Here is a 22,843-nt window from a genome sequence, read left to right on the forward strand (position 1 = left end):
CCAAACTGAGCATCAGTGAACAGGTTATTGCTGAGTAAGTGCCACTTGATAACACTGTCGGTGGCCCATTCCATCGCTTTGCTAATTGAGAATAGACTGATGGAGCTGTTGTGGGCAGGTTGGATTTGTCCCGCTTTTTGTGGACAATTTATGGACTCCATGTCAAATTTCAGACACAGGTCAGTTAAATGCTGTGGTCAGGGAGCTGGTGCCTGCAGACATTCTACAGTTCCACCGGGCTTGCTTTATGTTTCTATTTCACAGTAACATTTGTCGAGCCTAAATGCTAGATTTGGATGTTGTAATATTTTACTAATGAGCTTCACTCCCTGTTTCAAACAACACTTACCTGACAGGCCCGAGACAGTCACAGTACTTGAAGACACTACTCTCTGGCATTGCTGCAAAATATCATTCACATGGGTTCATAGTGATCTTTTATTATTTGTATTTAGTACCCTAGAGACATCAAAGATGACATTGAGTGATTCATTTCTGATGGTTTAAGTTTTATTCTTGTCTGTCCAATCACCTGATCTAGATGTGCTCACAAAGCAATACTCTCATTTCGGAGCAAAAGTCAATGAAAAGTTGAATTCATAACAAGGCAAACTCCTGTCTCTTTACAACCAATATAATTGTTTTACACCCACATATTTTATTGCTTCTATCACTGTTGACAACATACACCCTATTGGGTTAATTTCTTAACACTCGATATATTTCCTGGTCAAAGCACTTAAATACAGCCTATGGAATGACACTGGGATTCCCAATATCTCCCTTGGAACACAAGGGCCTGAATTTTGCAGTTGGTGTGCAGGAGTGGGCCCGATGCACCCGGGTGAAATATGACCTGATGACATTGCGCTGTCTTGCGATGTTTCGTTCAGCGGACACGCGCAGGAGTTGGCTGCGCACCCGCTGATGAATGATGGGCCTATTAAGGCCATTAACAAATTAATTAATGTGATTGTTTATGTTGCCCGTCCACTTAAAAAAAAATGTCTGAAATATAAATACAGGTCCCATCTCATAGTCACATGAGGGGACACGTTTAATTAAATTCTCAAACCATTTATTTATTTCAAAAGCACTTCAATCTCCGAGGCAGATCCGAGACTCAAGGAGATTGAAGCGCTCGTTCGCGTGCACTTGTGAGAGAGCATTGGCCCCGACTCTCCCTCCCGCTCCCACCCCCACAGGTAGCACTGAGTGCTACGTCTTGCGTCTTATGCTGGGTGGGACTTAATTGGCCTGCCCGCGTAAAATGGCAACGTGGATCCGATCGCTGGTGGCAGTCGGCTCCACCCCTGCCCCCGCCCACTCCCACCGAGCCTGCCCAACGACTGAAAGATTCAGGCCAAGGCAAATTTATGGCCTCACAGTTAAATGAAAAAGTGTTTGATAAAGGGGACGGCAAGTGCAATATATTAGTGGGATTATTTATATCCCTTCCTTTCACAAAGAAGTTCCACATCAAACATCAGCCAACGTCACTTAGTTTAGCAACCAGTTCAAATGTAGTGCTGGGAAACCAGAACTTTAAGTGAATTGGTGTACTACACCCCTCAGAAAAAAAGAATTCCACACATGGAATTAAAGCACTTGACAAATGCATACATCTTCAACAAACGCATCATTACTCATGTTTGTCAATACGTAGTGTAAGATTTATGAAAATGTTATGACACCAAACAGTTGCCATTAAACTCAGTCAGGGTTTGAGACAACTTGAGGGGTTTATGTTAAATGTTCTTTGAGATATTCTACACAGTATGAAGATCAAGGATAAGTCATAAGTCAGGCTTGATTAATTTACACATTCTATGATTGCGCTTTTAAAAAAACAGCTTGCATTTCCAAACGTTATGGGGAACAAGCAGGAAAATGGAGTTAAAGCCACAATCAGACCAGCCATGATTTCATTCAAAGGTGGAGCAGGCTTGAGGGGCCAAATGGCCGACTGCTGCTCCTATTTCTTATGTCCTCATATTCCTGTTGTCATGATTTTGTTGTTTTTTTGTGTTAACACCTTCCATTAAAAATTCCGCTTGGTGTCCGTGCTGAGGGAGTCCATGCGGAACATCACTGCTGTAATGAGCCACATGGCTGAGCGCCATGCTTCCTCCATGGAGAGAGTGGCGACTCTCGTGGATAGGCGTCTCCAGGAGAACAAACAGGTCCCCCTGGGGTTACACTCGGACCTGCAAACCCTCACAGCGGCATTGACCACAGCTGGTCAGTGCCAATGTGGGAGATGGTGTGGGCTTCAGGTTTCCCAGCATTGCCCATCCATCGACGGTGAGCAGGGAGGTCCGGGATGCCCTCACGTCGGCGGAGCAACTGCCTGTCATCTCTGCGGACTCCTCTCAGGGCGCTCTGGATGAGGGGACCAGCTGCTCCGCCCCTCTCCCAGTGACCGCTTCATCCGGTGAGGCTACAACGACTGGGGAGATGCCAGCTATGGAACTGGCCACTCCCTCCCAGGCGGGTCCAGCACAGGCTCCACGGGCCAGAGGACAACCGCCAAGGTCATCGAGGCCAACAGGACAGCAGAGTCAGCAGGCTGTCTCACAAACCACTCCGAGCAATGGGGCAGAACCTAGACATAGCACCCGCAAACGTAAGCATGAGGCATGTTACGCACTCCACAGGTTCTCACTGGTGCTTTTGTGTTGGCCCAAGATGAGGTACGTATAACTTTTATCTGCTTGATTAACATTTTATTTTGGATTTGTGAGAACTTCTGATGGTTGAAGTAAAAACCAGATGTGTTACCATGGCTGAGGGTGGCTCCGTTGTTCTGCATTTGTACATTTAAGATAAATGTCATAAGTGTTTGTTTGGATATTCAAGTTTATGTCCAAAGCCCTTTAGTTGCAGCTGATGACCTGGCAGATTTAGCACTGAGGTGCCGAATAAGGGAGCGTCAGGCAGGGCTAGTCCTGCTGATCCATCTGTGTTGAGCTAGCTGAAGGTTCAGTGGATTAAAGCCTCCCGGGTGTCCCTGCCTCTTTGGTGTAGACCAGGGTCAGCGTTTAACCCCTCAGCATTTCCCTGTGCTTCCTCATCCTCAGAATCAGTGCTGGACTCATCATGTGCAGCCACATCCACTGTGTCAACATCTTCATCGTCCACTGCGTCCCCGCTTTCCAGTGCAAGATTGTGGAGAGTGCAACATGCAACCACTATCACCGATACATGATCTGGGGGCTCTGGAGTGCACCCCCTGAGTGGTCCAGGCATCGGAAGCGCATCTTGAGAAGACTGATGGTTCTCTCTATCACAGCCCTTGTGGTGCCGTGGCTCCTATTGTACCGCTGCTCAGCTTCTGTTCTTGGATGGCGGAGAGGTGTCATGAGCCACCTTCTGAGGGGATAGCCCTTGTCACCCAGCAGCCAACCATCCAGCCAGGCCTGAGCACTGAAGAGCCCCGGCACCTGGGAGTGTCTGAGGATGTAGGTGTCGTGGGAGCTGCCTGGGTACCTTGCACAGACTTGTAGAATCAGCATCCTGTGATCACACACTATCTGCACGTTCATGGAGTGGAAGCTCTTCCTGTTGACAAAGGCACCGGGCTCACCTGCTGGCGCCTTGATGGCCACATGTGTACAGTCTATAGCACCCTGGACACGGGGGAAGCCAGCAATGGCTGTGAAGCCTCTGGCTCACTGTATCTGACTTGCCTGGTCACAGCGGAAGTGGATGAAATTCAATGCATGCCTGAACAGAGTGTCCGTGACCTGCTTGACACAAGTGTGGACAGTTGATTGGGAGACACCACAAAGATCATCCACCAAACCCTGGAAGGAGCCAGAGGCATAGAGATTGAGGGCAGCTGTGACCTTCAGAGCCACTGTCATGGGGTGTCCACCCACACAGTTAGGAGAGATCTCAGAGCCAATCATCTGACAGATATAGTTGACTGTCTCCCTTGAGAGACAGAGCCTCCTCAGACATATTGAGGTAGCTGCTTCACCACCTGTATACCCTGGCAGCAGGATAGTGACGTCTTCTGTGGCCCCTTCCACCTTGGACTACCTCTTGGCCCTGCGCCCCTTGTGCCTGTGCCTGTCCTCCCAAAGGTGGCTCCCCTGGAGGCTGACTGTGCACTCCTGGCCTCCTCCCCCATCTAGCCCTCCCTTCCTCCTCAGAGGAGCTGCCTCCAGTGGACATGTCAGGATCTTTACCCAGGCTAAAGGGAGGCCTCTGGAAAGTTGCAGGCCCGATTAAGATTACTGACCGCAGAGAGCTGAGCTGAAGGGTCAAAGTACACAGAAAGCTGCAGGAATTCGTTCTGAACTGCTGCAGATCACACAGGCAAGTTCAGAAAACTTTCACCAATAATTACTTCTCAGGCCAGATTCACGACCCCACTGAGCCCTCTTATCCCGCCCGTGGACGAGGTTCATCAAAAAGTCTCTTACCCGCCTGCCCATTGCGCCCGTACGCCAACCCAAAGATCGCACAGGTGCCTGAAAATCGCCATCGAATGATGAATTAAGGGCCTTAACCAGCCCGTTAATTAATGACGGGTGTGCATCACATTTTATTGCGCGCCCGCCCAGCGAAATATCGCGATGGTGCACGGTGACGTCAGGACACTCGCCCGATGTCACCGCGCGTCATTTTACACACGGACGTGCGGGGCCCATCCAGGACCATCAAGGGACTTGTGAAATTGAAGAACTAAAAGAAATTAGTATTACTAAAGAGGCAGTACTTGACAAGTTAACTGGGTTGAAGGTTGATAAATCCCCTGGACCAGATAAGCTTCATCCCAGAGAGTTGAAAGAGGTGGCTAGAGAAATAATGGATGCATTGGTGGTTATCTTTCAAAATTCTTTAGATTCTGGAAAGGTTCCTGCAGACTGGAAAGTAGCAAATGTAACCCCACTACTTAAGAAGGGAGGAAGAGGGAGAATGGAGAATTACAGACCTGCTAGTTTGATGCCAGCAGTAGGGAAAATGTTAGAATCAATTATAAATACTTAGAAAAGAATGGTTAAATTGGGTAGAGTCAATGTGGATTTATGAAAGGGAAATCATGTTTGATAAACTTGATGAAATTTTTTGAGGATATGACTTGCAGCATTGATAAAGGAGAACCAGTGGATGTGGTGTATTTGGATTTTCAAAAGGCTTTTCATAAGGTCCCACAAAGGTTAGTACATAAAATTAGAGCACATGGGATTGAGGAAATATACTAGTATGGATTGGGAATTAGTTAACAGACAGAAAGCAGAGAATAGGAATAAATGGATCATTCTCAGGATGTTACTATTGGGGTACCACAAGGGTCAGTGCTAGAGCCACAGCTGTTCACTGTTGCATGATGCTATATGTGCCAGCATACCGTTATCATGTAAAGGTGTTCAACAGAGAAAGGGTTAATGTGGGACTGGAGAATACCACCGCCCATGGTATGATGCATAGAGTCACATGGTAATAGACTGAGACAACAGTCTAGAGAGTACACTCTGGATCCAGTCTGCATGGAGGCAACAGCTCCATACATGACTATATCTTGGATCTGTAAATAGTTAAAGGTTAACAATAAAGGGTTCACAGTTAAAATACAGGTTTCAAGATCTCATCATTGAGACATTTCAAGAACCCATAGTACAACATTCACAATCTATATAAATGATTTGGATGTGGGAGTCAAATATAATATTTCCAAATGTGCTAATGACACCAAACTGGATGGGAAAGTAAGTTATGAGGAGGATGCAAGGAGGCTTCAAGATGACTTGAACGGGCTAAGTGAATGGGCTAGAACATGGTAGATGGAAGATAATGTGAATCAATGTGAAGTTATTCACTTTGTTAGAAAAAACAGAAAGGCAGAATATTTCTTAAATGGTGAGAGGTTGGGAAGTGCAGGTGCCCAAAGGGACCTGGGCATCCTTGTTCATGAGTCACTAAAAGTTAGAATGCAGGCACAGCAAGCAATCAGGAAGGTAAATGGCACATTGGCCTTCATCACAAGGGGATTTGAGTTCAGGAGTGAAGATGTCTTGCTGCAATTGTACAGACCTGTATTGTGTAGAGTTTTGGTCCTCTTATCTAAAGAGGGATATACTTGCCATAGAGAGAGTGGTACAATGTTTACTGGGTCCATCCCTGGGATGATGGGATTGTCTTATGAGGAGAGATTGGGGAGACTGGGTCTCTATTCCCTAGAGTTTCAAAGAATGAAAGGTGACCTCAGGGTGGATGTAGATAAGATGTTTCCCCAGGCTGCTAAATTTAAAACCCGGGAACATAATCTCAGAATAAGGGATAAACCTTTTAAGACTGAGATGAGGAGGAATTTATTCACTCAGAGGGTGGTGAATCTTGGAATTCTCTGCCCCAGGAAGCTGTGGAAGCTCAATCATCGAGCATGTTCAAGACAGACATTGATAAATTTCTGGAGACTCTAATGACATTATGGGATATGGAGATAGCACTGGAAAGTGGCAATCAGGTAGATTATTAATTATGATCTAATTGAATGGTGGAGCAGGCTTGATGGGCCAAATGGCCTACTCCTGTTCCTATGACCTCTGTCTTCATTTTGTTTTGCAGTTACTTGCTGTTTTATTTTTCCCTCTTGTTTCCATTACTTTGTATTCGGGCAACAGTTATTCAGGATCCTGCTTTCCACTCCTCCTCCAGACATCTTTTCTTTACTTGTTCCATTACCACTCCCTTTGGCCTTACACCATGAAACCTTTTGTCATTTAACATCTCCCCTCCCTATCACAGCTCTTCCCTTCTGTTTTTCTTCCCACCCTCCTCCCTTTCTCTTCCTAAAAACCTGTTACATTTACACCTTTTCCAGTTTCAATGACAGCTCACATACCCAAAATGTTAACTCTTTTTCTCTCTGCACAGGCACTGCCAGACCTGCTGAGTATTTTCTGTTTTTATTTCAGATTTCTAGTACCTGCAGAGTTTTGCTTTTCTATTAGAGAAACTCCCACTTTTGTTTCAACCTTTGTGGCAGTCAATAGGAATGGAAAATAATATTTGAAACCTATCTTCCAGTTGTATGGGCCTCTCCTTGGGCTTTTCGTTGTAGGTGTTGGTTCAAGCTGGTTGGTTAGATGAAATAAAAGCAGAAGATACTGGCCGATCACCCATGGATGATGCACACAAGAATGGAGACCACCTGTTAGTTTGTACAGGGAATAGTTAAACCAGGTGCTCACTTCTAAACCCTACAATGAATCCTAACTACAGTTGGGAGATGCAATTACAGCACGTCCTGTTTACATAGAGAGAAAAATAAGTGCAAAGAGGATTAATTTCTCCCACTGAAGTATCTCACACAAAAGGGATTACATTTTTTAAATGTGCTCATGTCTCTCTGCAAAACGCTTTGTGGATTCGTCTTATTTGGTTCACTAAGGTGAAACATTCAAGTGAACTGGAAACTTGTATTTTAATCAAATAGAAATTTACCTGGAATTTGCTGCATTTAATATTGACTGCCATGTACTTAATTGACCTGCTTGGTACATGTGGTAAATCTCCAAAATTATTGCCATGAAAGATATTGAAAAGCAACATATACTTTCTGATCATTAGCCAAATAACCCAAATCAGCTCAGATAGTCTAAATGGCTAGCTGTGAATAGATAGATTTCTCACGGCTATTAAATGTTTTAGGAAGGCAATGCTTCTAATAAGTTCCCTTGTCCCCAGTGATTGGCAATTTAATTTAAAAACTAAAGCAATCAATTGTCTTTTTAGCAATTTCTAAGTAAAATCCGCTAAACTATGTCTCTAGATTGAGCCAAGCCCACAGCAGGATGTAATCCCTGGGAACACAAATGCACATCAGCTTTCGGAGAGCATAGGGAAAATGGATCTTTTTGAGGTCAAGGTCCACACGTAATTAAACAACAGCAAGATGAGAAAAGCTCAGCCACCTCAACACGACAGCCAAGGTACCTGAACTGCTTCATTGGTCTATTCAAAACGATTGTAGGAAAGAGCCAAGAAAAATGACAAACTCATTATGTGGAATCCAATTAATTATTGAGCAAACATCAATATAGTTCGTGTTCTTGTATATACCATGTTAAACAGATAGTTTAACTTCCAGTTACTGTGATAGTTGTGAATTATTTTAAACATCAAATCAATATCGGGAGGAAGAATCTTTAGGAATCCTGGGTTAAAGTCTTGTCACCTAACTAAACTCCAAAGGCAGATTTGGAAACAGTGATGGTATTCCAAAATATCCTACTTCATTTCTCACAAAGACAACGTTCTTAAAGTTCACATCAATTTCTGCGAGTTCTGTCATGTCATCTAATTCACTCACTAATAGGAACACAAATCCAAACAAATCAAATGTAACTCCATATCTTAAAAAATCATGACATGAATAAACTTCATATCATAATTTATAATCTATAATCTGCAAGTGAAACTTTTCACAAGAAAAAATCTGAACACCCTCAACTGGTGTATGGTATTGTCTTCTCATTCTGTTCCATGTTATCCAGTACTCTCTAAATATTTACCATCAAGCCACCATATGATATTACTATATTACTAGGTATACATACTATGTTCATATGTGCTTATTCAATGGTGAATGTAGCAATTCTTATAATGATGAATGCTAACCTAGTTTTCCCTGCTGCAACACTGCATCACTGGGCTGGACTTAACGCTCTCCTGCCCATAGGTTTAAAACCAGGGTGGCATGTTAAATCCAGCAGTCAGCCTGCCCATCAACTACACAGCTGTCCCTGACTCCAACATAATTATACTAGCAGCAGGAGTGGCCCATGCCAAGCAGCCAGCTCGGCAGGTTTCCATGTGCGGTCTTGTGGTGAGCAGGAGGGTTTCCCTCCTCAACAGCCCCTCTGGGCCCAATGGAGGGCCTAGCCAAGGTATAATCCCACACCAGGCTGATCCCCACTGTGGCCTCTCAAACCCCATCCCCTGACTGATGTCATAACACTCAGAAAGTTCCAATCCATCGCAGCTCACCTCCTCGTCACCTCAGTACAGTACTGGCAGTGGCCACCACTCCCGCTGGTGCTACTGGAACATTGAGAGCTGCCAGCCTCTGATTGGCTAGCAGCTCTCTGAGGTGGGCTTCCTGTCCCTAAGGCGGCGGGGGGGAGTGGGGGGGGGTTGCAGAATTCCCACTTTCAGCCTATGAAGAGCCAATTGGCTGGGGGAGAATGTGGCTTAGTGGTAATGTTGCTGGCCTGGTAATCCAGAGGCCCAGACTAATAATCTGGGGACAGGGCACAGATCCCAGCCTGGCAGCTGGCTGAATTTAAATTCAATTAATAAATCTTGAATATAAAGCTAGTCTTAGTAATAGTGACAATGACAACTATCATAGATTGTCGTAAAAACCCATCTGGTTCACTAATGTCCTCGAGAGAAGGAAATCTGCTGTCCTCATCTAGTCTGGCCTACATGTTACTCCAAACCCACAGCAATGTGGTTGACTCTTCACTGCCCTCTGAAATAGCCTAGCAAGCCACTCAGTCCAAGGGAAATTAGGGATGGGCAACACATGCTGGTACTGTCAACAACGCCTACATCCCATGAAAGAATAAAGAAACAAAAAATGATTACAGGGCAGCTGTTCTCCCCCTGGGCAGGCTCCCCTGACTTTTCAGCTGGGGGGAGGGGGCCATGGTACCTTGTATAATTCAGGCCAATATTCATATACAATTAACCAATGTTGGAAAGTCATGCGCTCAACATGTTCAATAAACAAAACAAAAGCAAGTATTGGCCTTAGCTATGATCATCAAGGTGAATTATCAATTGCTTCCTCTCTGAGTTAGAGTATTCACGGCAAAACAAATTAAAGCTTATGTGCAAGATTTATGTCTGTAACTTTTGAATGTAAAACCAAAAAATATGGTGATCACTTAATTTAGAGCAACCACATGAAAGTTGTTTTTGGAGCGAGGTATAAAATAAGGTAACCACATTGCACTGGTGAGCTCATTGGAGCAAGAAACAATTGTAGATTCACACGATGCAGGAGGAATTTCAGTCCGTCATGCACATGCTCACTTTTTGAAGAAGCTATCAAATTCATCCTCTCCTTCCCCTCCCCTTTCTCCATAGCCCTGTAATTATTCCTTTTCAATTATTCATCCAATTCCCTTTTGAAAGTTCCACCATCCTATCAGACAGCACATTCCAGAGTGCTGCACAACACGCTGTATAAAAAATATTCTCCTCATTTCCCTCAGGTTCCTTTGCCAATTGTTTTAAATCAGTGTCCTCTGGTTACTAACCCTCCTGCCAGTGGAAACAGGTCCTCTTTACTTACTCTTTCAAAGTACCCTCAGATGTTACACAAATTTGGAGCAATTGCACTGAAGTGCTTTGGGACATTTTCACAGCTTTTCCATGAACCCTATTTCATCAAAGCTTCCACATATCTATATGGACAGGTGGGCAAAGTGTTTGGTCTGTTTTTTTATGGAGATGGATAGGAGATGGATTTTTGGATGGGTTTTCTTCTGAATGTGAAAACCTGAGGATCTCTCAAGTATACTTGAATTCAAGTATAGATGATTTCAACGTCAACATATCAAGAAGCAATTGTTTTTTTTCAATGTGATATTGTAAGAGTTAAATCCTCTACCTTGCCCACGTACTGAGCTTCTGGTCCTATGTGTTCTTCTAAAACAAAGAATTGGTTCCAGACCCAACCACGCTTGGGACGATGATGCACTTGCTTCTCTTCCTCTAAGTGCTTGCTTTGATTTCTTTCCACTTTAATAGACTTTTGAACAGACATTGTGAAACAAATAAAACTGAGGCAGAGCAGCACAGGACACAGGGAATGATTGGGTGGGATTTTCATTGTGAGTCCAAGTCGAGTTTGATTGGAATTCTTTTTCTATTTTCGGGTGTTTTTCTAAGTGCAGATCTGGCACCAATAAACCCAATATCAGAAGGCAATCCGAGGAGATGTTAATCCTTCCATGGTTTGAGTGCCCACTGGGAAATTGTCAGCATTTATTCACATTATGGAAAGAATTCTCGATGTCCTGTAGATGTCGTCAAATCTTCCTGTGGCTTAACATGTTAGACCTATTGAGAAGATAAGCAGAAATAAAAGTTAACCATTATAATCAGAAAAGCAAATTCCTGCCATTGACTCATACACCTGAGGCATTTAAAAAGCAGCCACGCATTTACCATTATCTGACACCCAAGAACAGATTGTAAGGTTGTTTCCTGAAGTATAATGGTCAGAAACGTCAATAAGGACTTGATTCTATCAAATTCACTGAGAGTCAAATTGAAGAGAACACCAGCCATGCTTTCAAGTGTTTCTTTTTTTTTATGTTTAATCTATTAAAGTGACGTGACTCTGATTTAGTAAAATCATTCCACAATGTCCAATTTACACTGTAAAGGCTTGAATTATTCTCAATAATCTTTACATATTATTCATGCCTTTATTGAAGAAAATGTGCCTTAAAACGTACTCTGTAGAGAGAATGTTACCATTAAATCATGTAAAATATAATTCAACTGACACAGCAAATTGCAAACATTAAGGAACCAAATGGCAGGTCTTCTAAATCCCACCATCAATCACAAATTTCAGAAATAGATACAACTTGCAGTTATACAACACCTTTAATATAATCAAACAAATCAAGGCACTTCACAGGGGATTATCAACCGAACTTTGGCACCGGGTCTCACAGGATGATATTACTGCACTCCCTCCAGATCGCCCTTCCACCCCTCCCCAGATATTGGTTACCCTCACCATCCACTGCCCACGCAACCCTGCCACCCTTGCCCACCCCAGATCACTCTCATCTAATCACCTCACACCCCAAATTAACCTTTCAACCTTAAGGCTGGCTGATATGGGTTGGCCTCTGAGAAGCCAGCCATTCCAGGGTGCTTAATAGGAGCTAAATTGGAGCCTAATTGAAGCCCAAAGCTTTCCTGATTAATTGACATGTGGCACAAGGTCAAAGTTAGGATGGTCCTCTCTGTGCCTCTGCATTCCAAAACCTGGCCACAACTAATTTACAACAAAAGCCTACAATTATTTTGTACCTTTCATGCTTATTCACAGAAATGAGGATCAAACAGCTTCAGTGCTATTGAAAAACTGGTGCAAGTCATCATTGCTTTAAATCACCGATCCAACTGTTTTGAAAATGCTTCCACATTTCAGGCACATGTACGCATGAAGTTTGGTCAAGGGTATTATTTTTAGGAGTTAAGAGTTTTCAATGTTTGCTTTGATGTCACACACAAATCATTAGCTCCTATTTGTGAAAAAGGCAGAGTTTGCACAGGAGTTCCAAGCAGAGTGGCCACTCAGACCACAAATAGACATTTTATACGTAGCATAGATCTCCTCCAGAGAGGATCAGCACAGCAGGATACAGATTGACACAACTTTCATTGTTCAGTGTCTATATATTGCAATTAATAATTTTCCAAAGCAGTGTTCACAGCAGAAACTAGTTATTACATGAAATACGATACCAGATTAACAACAAAAAATGGAATATGAATGGGGTTTCTGCACAGATCATCAGCCAGTCCAGTGAATTTCCACCAATTTTACTTGCGCTCAAGACTGGTGTATTTATGGCAATGGAACAAATATTTTCCAACAGTTGAAGGTCTACAACGAATGTCTACAAGGAGGACTCTATAAAAAATTATTTTTGCTTTAAGTAAGCCAATTAGCTACCCATCATAGTAAAAGTTTACAACGTTTAAAATTCTTTCATGGAATGTGAGTGCACTGGCAAGGTCAGCAGATCCATCTAAGCAAAATGGCAATGTCTCCATGACCTATTTAAGTAAGTTTCTTTTTAATGAGAAATGCATTAAATTAAGATTTTTTTTTCTGGAAACCACAGCATGAGGTTTAGGCCACACATGAGGTAGTGATTGTTCACTTCTGGGATCTGAGATCTGGGACCAAATTTATCCCAAGCTAAGAGGATTTAAGTTTCATCCAGCTGTTATCTATTTTGGATTAAGATGAAATGAGTTTAGGCAGAAAAATTCAATTCCTGGTAGGCTTGGATCCTCAGTGTAAAACTGCCATAAATTAGTTACCTCACACAGAGAGATAGTTGGTAGGTGAAGTAGAAAATGTTTCCCACCAACACATTAAGGGGAATTCTTCAGAAGCGGGGCAGAGTAGTGGGGCCTCTGACAACCACAACCTGAATTTACATTGCACCTTTAAAATAATAGAACTTCCCATGGTGTTTCACAAGAGCGCTATAAGGCAAAATTTGGCACAGGGCCACATAAGACAATAGTTGGGCAGAAAATGAAAAACTTTGGCAAAGATTTTTAAGCAGCATCTTAAAGCAGGTAGGATGGTGGAGAATTTTAGGCAGGGAATTCCAGAGTTTCTGACCCAGGCAGCTGAAAACATGGCTTCCAATGGTGAAGCAATTAAAATTATTTAATCTAACCGTGCTACCGTGTTGAAGGCTCAAAAATCAGATTCTGGCAACTACGTCTAGCCTTATACATGTTTAAAAATATCCACCTTATTCTGATGGAAAACATTAGCAAGACTTTCATCTGCAATGGGGCCATGAAATTAGGAGTAATAGATTAGCCACCAGTTTATACAACTCACTGAATGTTCCTCTTCCCTGAAGTTGTGGGTAATATATAGATTGGGTAATGTATAGACCAACTAATCTCTTCCATTAAGATTTGTTGAACATTACAGCCCTCTGAATAACTTTTGTAGCTTCCATTCTACTCATATTCAATTTGACGGGTTCTTCATTCATTGACCCTATTTTTGATTCAAAACCTAATATTTTAAGGCAGCCTATTCTACCCTTTAATACTGAGCAAGTAACAATAATGAACTCCAACAAGTTTAGAATTTGTTTGCATGCCATTAAAGTATGAAAATGTAATATTTATTTCAATAGCTTAACACTTCTATTGAATTAGTGGGCAGAGTAATATGTGATGAATATGTTAAGTGTTTAGATGCTAGCATTGTTTCTAGGCTAAAATCTCTAGCTGTGCAAGTTTGATTAAATGACTAATTATAATTTTAATCTTTGTTTGTCTGTTTAATAGAAAATGATGGTGATTCACTGAATGATAGCACTGCTGTAAAATGTTATTAAGTACATGAATACAAGAAATAGGAGCAGGAGTAGGCCATTTGGTTCTTCAAAGCTGCTCTGCCATTCAATAGGATCATAGCTGTTCTTTTCACTCAACTTCACCTTCCCACACTATCAGCATGACCCTTAAGTCCACAACAATCTAATAACCTCTGCCTTGAATATGCTAAGCAACGGAGAATCCTCAGCTTTCTGGGGTAGAGAATTTCAAAGATTCATCATGCTTTGATTGAAAACATTTCTTTTCACCTCAGCCTAATTGGCTGACCCCTTATTCTAAGACTGTGAACCCATGTTCCAGATTCTCAGCATCTATCCTGTCAAAGCTCTTAAGAATATTATGTATGCTTTAATTAGTAAGGCTGTGCCAAAGGCTCAATGCTAAAGAATTTTCAAACACATTTCTCTTCAATAAGCTATCCATTTAATTGTATGATTATGAGGCCATAATAAGCAGATCTTATGTTGGATTATGCAAAAGAGATCTTATTACAGCACAACACACCCATTTCCAATTTAGAACCTATTATATTATCAATCATAGTTAACATTTCGAGTCTGTATGACTCTTCTTCAGAGCTCTGAAGAAGAGTCATATAGGCTTGAAATGTTAACTCTGTTTTTCTCTCCACAGACGCTGTTAGACTTGCTGAGTTTTTCCGGCATTTTCTGTTTTTGTTTCAGAATTCCAGCATCCGCTGTATTTTGCTTTTTATATTATCAGCCATGTTTGTTAATGCTTGGCAAAGGATCTGCCACTTTAAATTATCTTCAATGAATATTTAGCTCCTTTTTGGCTGTAAAGAGATTGTTTTCCTTCTAGAATGTTATTTTTTATTCTTCTTACGCCGGCTATTTATGAATTTAGATTTAATGCTTTAACGAAATGACTTTACAATTACTCAACACAGCACAACCAAATACTTGCATCAACCACTGGAGTGCAGTTTAGACAGATAGAGAACCATGAGCACTATAATGCATTGAGTAAAACTGAGTGCTTGTATCATCTCAAGGTCCTTTATAACAATATAAAAGATAGTGATATGTCCATTATTACTATTGACGATTATTTTGGAAGGTAACTGTTCAACATGAATTAATCTGCTCCTTTCATTGTTTTCCATTGGTCTCCTGGGCACTGAAAACATTCCTTCTTCTAACTCAATCTCAAATTGCATAGCTCACTGGCTGAGAAAACCAACATAAAATATTGATGGATATGCTTGAACTACTGGGGAATCAGGGCTATGAAGAACATGCAGGAAAGTGGAGTTTAGACCAAAATCAGATCAGCCATGATCTTACATAGTAAACCAAGGTATCGGGGTGATTTAGCCTACTCCTGCTCACTTTTCTTATGTTCTTATGCTGCATGTAGTGGAAAATCCAGCCCAGGTGGATGCATGTGTTTGTTTCTAAAATATCAGCATCAAATGCACTGAAAGTGATGCCATCAGAAAATGACCCACAACCATTTTATGCCAGGAGGCAGTTTTCTTTCCCTGTTTCCAATCCTTCTTTTTCTTAGTGAGTTTATCCTCAGGACACATTGGCTGTGCTCTAAGCTGAGGTTAGAAAGATGGTACTTTGGTTTTGCAGATCCCCTCTCAACTAAAGTTAGGTTAAATTTTTAAATAAACCTGAAGGCGATGAAATGGGCAAGTAGATCACCTTATAGGAAGTTTAAAGGTTTTGTTTTCAATCCATTTTACCTTGTCCATTATTTCTAAGTCAATCTTGTGTGACGATCTTTGACCCAGAAGCAGGACAGTCAGGAAAATTTGTTATTTGAAATTTGTTTGTTTAAAGGGTCTGCGGAATCTGTTATTGTTTTTAAAAATATTTGAAATGGAATTTTAAGAGTTTGCATCAATTGGAAAGGGATAAATTATAATTTTCTTGAATAAGAGATACTCGTCCATGTGACATGGCGACCATTCACCCAAAGGCAGTACTAACAGGAAGGAAGTTAGGAAAGAAGCCATGTGGCTGGCAGACACAAAGAAGAGCCATAGACACAAAGGAGAGTGACCAGCAAATGAGCTGGAGGGTGAAGGTGCTCAGCACCCAGATGCAGACACAAAGGAAAAACAGACATAGACAGAATGAGGGACACAGAGAATTCTTGTGAGGAGAAGAAGCAAGTCATTTTCAGGAAGAGGTCAGTTTTTTCTGTTTGCCAGTAAAGGAGACAGGAGTTCTAGGAGGTACTGCGCAAACTGACTAAAATAGCCTAAAACCTGGAAAGATGTGTGAGAATAGCTTCGTGCTTTCTGCGAAGTGGCCAAACTTTGAACCAGAGTGTTATTGATTGACAGTTGAACAGGAACTCTGGAAAGCTACACCACGAGGTCTTTCGTGACCTGAGGAAGATACGGTTTACAAATAGTCGTTTAGCAGTACAGAACTTGAGTATTGCTGAAAAAAAAGACATTTTTTGTCAAAGCTTTTCATCTTGCACTCATCAGGACAAGTCGCAAGAATACACAATGTAAAGGGAACAACAATTTATACTGCATGAGAAGAGAGTGCTGATTGGCTGGCAAGTGGACACTGATTGGTAGAGGCATTGCCATGGAAAATGCACCGGTTGATGTTGACTGACAGTTAGCTGCCAAAATTGTTTGAAATTTAAACCAGGCAGATGACTCTGATTGGTCAAGGCATTGCTCTGAGCAATGACGCAGTTTGGTATATTTGTCTGTACTGGAAACTATATATATTAATGCACAGGAACTTGTTCTTTGCAGACAGGAAGAACATGTACACACATTGCGCCTGTTTCAGCTAAACAAAATAAGTGACAGCCATTTGCTGGTTCATTCCTCAGAGCAATGCCTTGACCAATCATACTTTATAGCATGGTTAACTAAAGAAGGTCTTGAAGTCATAGAATCTTTGATAATCAACAGGTTAATTGAATAAAGAGGACCCATATATATTTAATTCTAATGTTTTTTCTTATTATAAGTTCCCATGTCCACATTTACATGGGACCTTTCCATGCAAATTTGTTACACTGCAATTATACCCTGCTGCTGTCGGGGAATGTAAATCTGATGGGGATAAAGACTTCAGGGGAGATGTAGAGTAAAGGGTTAACATCAGAAGCATACACAATGCTAATGTAGTAATGATGCCAGCTCACATGACTGAGTAGTAAGAGAGACCTTGAAGAGAACAGAAGCTCTTACCTCATGGTAGAGATCCAAATATGTAAATACTTGCTGTAACTGCATTGTTTTGTTTAAAAAGACTATGGGCTAAGAAGCATAATTTTAGGAGATGAGACAATCCTGAAATCCTTTCTAAACCCCTAATATACAGCTGCATATGGTGACAGTGAGTGAAAGACCAGCAAAGACTGAAAGAAGCTAAAGTGATCTCATGAAAAGAGAACCTCAAAGGAAGGGCAAAGGAAAAAGTTCCAAGACTCACCAGGCTGTTGGAACATTGTGGAAACAGCTGAGATGAGCAGTGACACAGACCCAGAGGCCAGACAGCAGGGAGCACAGGCCTGAAGCACCAAGCAGCAGCAGAAAAGTAGGGTCTGCAAGAACAGCTCCGTAGCTCAGCAGAAGCATGGAATCCAGAACTCCCAGAACTATTTCAGAGTGTGGAAGGCCCAAAGCAGGCACAGTACTGGGAAAATTGGAGAAAAAGTTTACAGGGTACAAAACTGCTTCAGAATTTCACACAAAAAAAACAAAATACCAGTTCAGTACCCTACTTTATGCCGTAGGTACTATCACTAATGATGTGATAACGAGGTTGGTGTTTGATGAGACTTCAACTTCTTATGAAGTAACCATGGAAAATTTTGACTCATTTTAGTGTCTGTCGGAACTCAGTAATAGAGAAGCCTAAATTCAACATAGAGAAAAAGCCCATGCAAAAGCATGGATTCATTTATCAATGATTTCTATTGGCTGGTAGAGAACCACACTTATGGAATTTTAAAAGGCAAGCTTGTTTGCAACAGTATCATTGTAGGGGTGCTAGATAAAGCTTTATCAAATCACTTACAAACAAGGGAGGATTTAACACTGGTGAAAGCAGTACAAATTGCTGGACAAACAGAACTTAGAAAACAGAATCAGGTGTCCATTCACGATAAGGAGAAGTCCCGTGGAGATGACCGAGTGAGAGCATTCAATTTGTGGGTCATAAAATGGAAAACCCAGTAACCAACACTATGTTAGTATTTCAAACAGTTCAAGCACATCACTGTCATTGATGAGTTACTAGTCTTCAACGAGAGATTAGTCAGACTGAGAGCTCTTCAGCTTGATATTCATCAAAGATTTCACTAAGGACATTTAGGAATTACAAAGTATTGTGTGAGGGCACAACAATCATTTGGGTGGCCAGGTATCACTTACTTTATAGAAAAATAATATTTCTAACTGTATTACTTGTGCTGTAAACAGACAGGAACAAAAAGAACCATGAGTACCCTCTTCTTTTACATCCAGGCTGTGGGAGTGTCTGAGAATGGGCTTATTTGAGTGTAAGAGGAAAACCTTCCTTATCGTTGTTGATTATTATTTACAGTGGATTGGAGTAAACTGATTACATAGGATCACAGCAGAAACAGTATTTCAATCCCTCAAGTGAATTGATCCAATGTATGTCATTCCAGACATCACAGTGGCTGACAATGGGCAATTCACAAATGAGCAATTCCAAAATTTTGCAAACAAATATGGCTTTGTTCATGTAACCAGTTCACCTCACCATCCCCAAGCAAGTGGAGAGGCTGAGAGAGAGATACAAACCATTAAGGAGTTATTGAAGAAAAACAAAGACCTTAATCTAGCTCTTCTGAGTTATCGATCCTCACCACTACAGAATGGTTTCTCACTATTAGAGTAACTAATGGATTGGAGATTAAGAACACATCTTCCATCTCTGAAACAAAAAATCAAACCAAACATCAGCATGAACAACCATGAGAGAGTAAAACAGCGTGAGGATGAACAGTAAAACAAACAGGCTTGGAACTTCAATCATTGGCATACAGCACATGAGTTATCAGTGTTGAAGGCCAGGGAGGGAGTCTGGGTCCAAGACCAACAGAAGGAAGGTGCAATTATTGAAAAATCTCCACAACCAAGATCACTCAGGATTGAGATAGTCAAGGGAATCATAAGGAGAAACCATAGCTCCTTAATATCTTTGAAAAAAAAGCCAATAAAAACTGGGACTTACTTCACAAATCCTAAAGAAGTGGAAAGGACCTTCTACAAGTTTACAGTCACCCAGGAGAAGAACACTCACATTGACAGAAGGGAGAGTGTAAGTAAATCTGGGTACTAGATTTTAGTATAACCCAGCTATTTTCAGGTTAATTTAAGTTATATTCATTGTAATAAGCTAACAAGGTTATATGCCATTTTGTGCTAACACTGAGGTAAGAAGCCATTTTGATCTTAACCTTTACAACAAAACAGCAATGGACGATTAAGCAGATAGTGTACCTCAAGTAAGCTACAGTTGAAGGATAAGTAATTAATAATCAATCGTTAATTAGAAGTCACTTTATGTTATTTTGGTATTTCTCCATTTGCTTTTCAAATGAGAAAATTAAAGTGCTTTAACAGCTTGGAAAGAAATGGAATAAGCCTTGAACTCCCTCCCTATCTGGAATACACACTGTCTTTATTTGTTGAGTCTTTCTTAATAGGTGGGATTCCTGTGAAGAAACCAGGATAAGAGACATAGCTTAATGGAAGGCACTGCCCTAAGTTTAAGACAATGTGCATAATTAGCTCGAACCAATGGAGTTAACTCTTATCACATTATTGACAAATTATAGGCCACTTAGCCATTTGCAACAACTTGGCTGAGGTGGGCTTACAATATCTTTTGAGTACAAAAAAAGGGGTTGTGGGAACCATCTTTGTGCACATCAAGTGTGGAAGAACCGGTTTAGATCTTCGGGGATAGTTCAATACCCTATTAACATGAAGGCCATTTCCAATAAACCTCAGGGCAGATGAATAATTAGTACTGGGACTGGTTCAGTGACAGTTTCCCTCCCAGTCAAAATCCCAGAAAGGTGTAGTGCTTCTCGGGGACAGTGAGAGTTTCTCTGTTGGCGTGAGAAGTTCAAGATGTCCACTTCTCTTGGATTGATCACCCATTTGAAAACATGGAGTTGGTAGAGTTTTATTGATAAGTATACTTTACCTATATTCTGCTTCTGTTAATTAGTTGATAAGTTTCTAAAACTTGCTTATAATCAATAAACTTCTATACTATTTACTGATGTGGTGTCTGAGTCTTTGCCTGATGGTTATATCTCTGTTGAATTGAAACAGTTTAAAAGGCCAATTTGGGTTCCAGTATCAGGCGGTCTAAAATAACAAACATCCCCCTTTTTATACTTGTAACAAGAGTATTGAACATCCTCAACCTCAGAAGGAGATCAGAACAAGATCAGGGAGATTGGTCAAGACACCTCAGAAATTAACCCTGTGAAGTCTGAGACTTTGGAGGGGGATGTTGGAGGTTGTAAATATGATGGGGATAAAGACTAGGGGAGAGATGTAGAATAGAAGGTTAACATCAGAAGCAAACATGATGCTGATTTAATAATGATGTCAAATCACATGACTGAGTAATAAGAGAGGCCTTGAAGAGACCAGAAGCTCTTACCCTGTGTGGAGATCCAAATGTGTAAATGCTTGCTGTAAATTAATAGTTCTGGTTAAAAATTCTATGGACTCAAGCAGCATACTCTTGGATGACTAGACTATCCCCAAACCCTGTCTAAACCCCTACCCACACAACAAAACAGCTGCCAGTGGTGATGCAGTTGCATCAGATTTCAATCTCAATTTTTAACACCAAGAAACTGTGTTAACCAACTCTTCTACTCTGCTCCTTAAGCTGCTTGAAGCTTTACTATTTAACCATGAATAATGATATAAAATCAAAATAGTATTTAAAAGTAGGGACAGAATGTATAACTTTAAATTGGAGGTTGAATTGCATCTGGGTATCCTGATCTAATTGGCCTATGTTCTCAAACCTTGCTTCATCTGAAGGCTACATTGTGGATATAATTATGATAAACTCAGTCCAAGCTAAACCCATCAGAACTTTTTAATGGTCTGACTAGATGCTGAGTTTCACCAGCAAAGTTCAAATGAACTAGTAAAGTAGCAATTCAATTCTCCAAATAATGATTTGATTGCAGGTGCTCTATATGTCGCTGTTTACCATGGCATTTACCCTTGACAAAAATGAAAGAAATCTTGCTGAAAGCAGGTTAAAGCTGCCCAATTCTATTTATGTACACACAGATACACTGGAGGGGAGGATTATTCATGATGCTCACCTACCTCAGAGTTGAAACGACATCGGTAGAATACATGACATCTTTACTGGTTAATCAGCTTCATGTTTGGAGAACTTGGAGCATTAGGTTGGTAAATTTCTCTTCACCATTTTCGGGGCCCTAACACCCCATTTACTCAAACATTGTTACATGTTTTATTTCTTTAAAGTTCTTTATTTACACCAGTATTCTATCTTACAACAGTGACTACATTTAAAATACTTCATTGGTTTGGGACATTAGGAGGCTATCAAAGGCAAGGCAGAAATACAGGTCTTTTTGTTCAAGTCTTTCTCTACTGTAATAACGTCAGTAATATGTAATATAGTCAACCTACCAGCTTTAATCACATTAACATAATGTCAACAACACAATTATCATCATTTTGCATGACAGGCCATTTGCATTTTTTGAGCAGTAACACAGAAATTATGATTATTTTAATATTAACTCAAGCGTGATGTTTTTGCTTTCTTTTCGCACCTATTGCGAATGAAACAAAAGGTTTGTGATATGGGTTTCTGTCCTCTTGGAACTTGTTTTAAATTCAACCTGCTGATCACCTGTGCAATGATCAGAGACTTTTGAAAATATATTAAAGCAGTGCTGATTTAGACTCTTTTCCCAGTCAATCCAGTACAAATGAATCATTGAATGACAGATACTAACAGCACAGAAGGAGGCCATTTGGCCACTCATGCCTATGCTGGCCCTTTGAATGGATAGTCTTACTGCTACCTATTTGTTTTTTTTTTATCTGTAGCCCTGTAAATTTGTCATTCGCAAGCCCTTGTCCAGCTCCCTTCTAAAATTTTTTATGGGCTCAGTTTCCACCACCTTTTCAAATGGGGCGTTCCAGGTCCGACAATGCTCTGAGTGAAAAAGTTCTCCTTATCTCCCTTCTATATCTTTTAGTAATGATTTTATATCCATGATCTCAAGTTGGTGACCCACTCGCCAGAGGGAAAAATTAAACTGTTTTCAAATGATTTTTAGCATGAATTGTATTTGTTATTAATATAAATGGGTAAAACATTGTGAGTGTTTGATCCTGTGGCATTGCTTTATTTTTAAAGTGATTAAAAGATACTTCACTAATTGTTAGGGGAGAAATACCCATCCTTGCGAATTGCATACTTTATCACCTCTCTCATCTAGTGTCAGCAGCAAACACGTTGGCATCTGGAAAGGTGGCACAACGGTGAGCAACACAAGTTCCACTATACAGTTTCAACAATGAATCTTAAAATAGGGCAAAAAGCATGTTGCATGCAGTGTTATAATGGGTTAAATTTACCTTTGAAGCCATTGCTCTTACCTCTTTGAACAAGGCAATTTAAAGCAAACT

The 22,843-nt window shown here is 41.0% G+C and overlaps 1 protein-coding gene across 3 annotated transcripts in view; it reads right to left on the reverse strand.

Annotated features, from left to right (window-relative positions):
- The window catches only part of LOC121276107 (cadherin-18-like), a 361,197-nt gene that overhangs the window by 219,294 nt on the left and 119,060 nt on the right, over positions 1–22,843 (reverse strand). For all 3 annotated transcript variants that reach the window (XM_041184065.1, XM_041184066.1, XM_041184064.1), the window contains exon 2: positions 10,634–11,085. In XM_041184065.1, coding sequence (XP_041039999.1) covers positions 10,634–10,855 — 222 coding nt within the window. In that variant the 5' untranslated portion in view covers positions 10,856–11,085. The remainder of the gene's footprint in view (positions 1–10,633; positions 11,086–22,843) is intronic.

Source organism: Carcharodon carcharias, chromosome 3 (genome assembly GCF_017639515.1).
Source record: "Carcharodon carcharias isolate sCarCar2 chromosome 3, sCarCar2.pri, whole genome shotgun sequence".
Lineage (NCBI taxonomy): Eukaryota > Metazoa > Chordata > Chondrichthyes > Lamniformes > Lamnidae > Carcharodon > Carcharodon carcharias.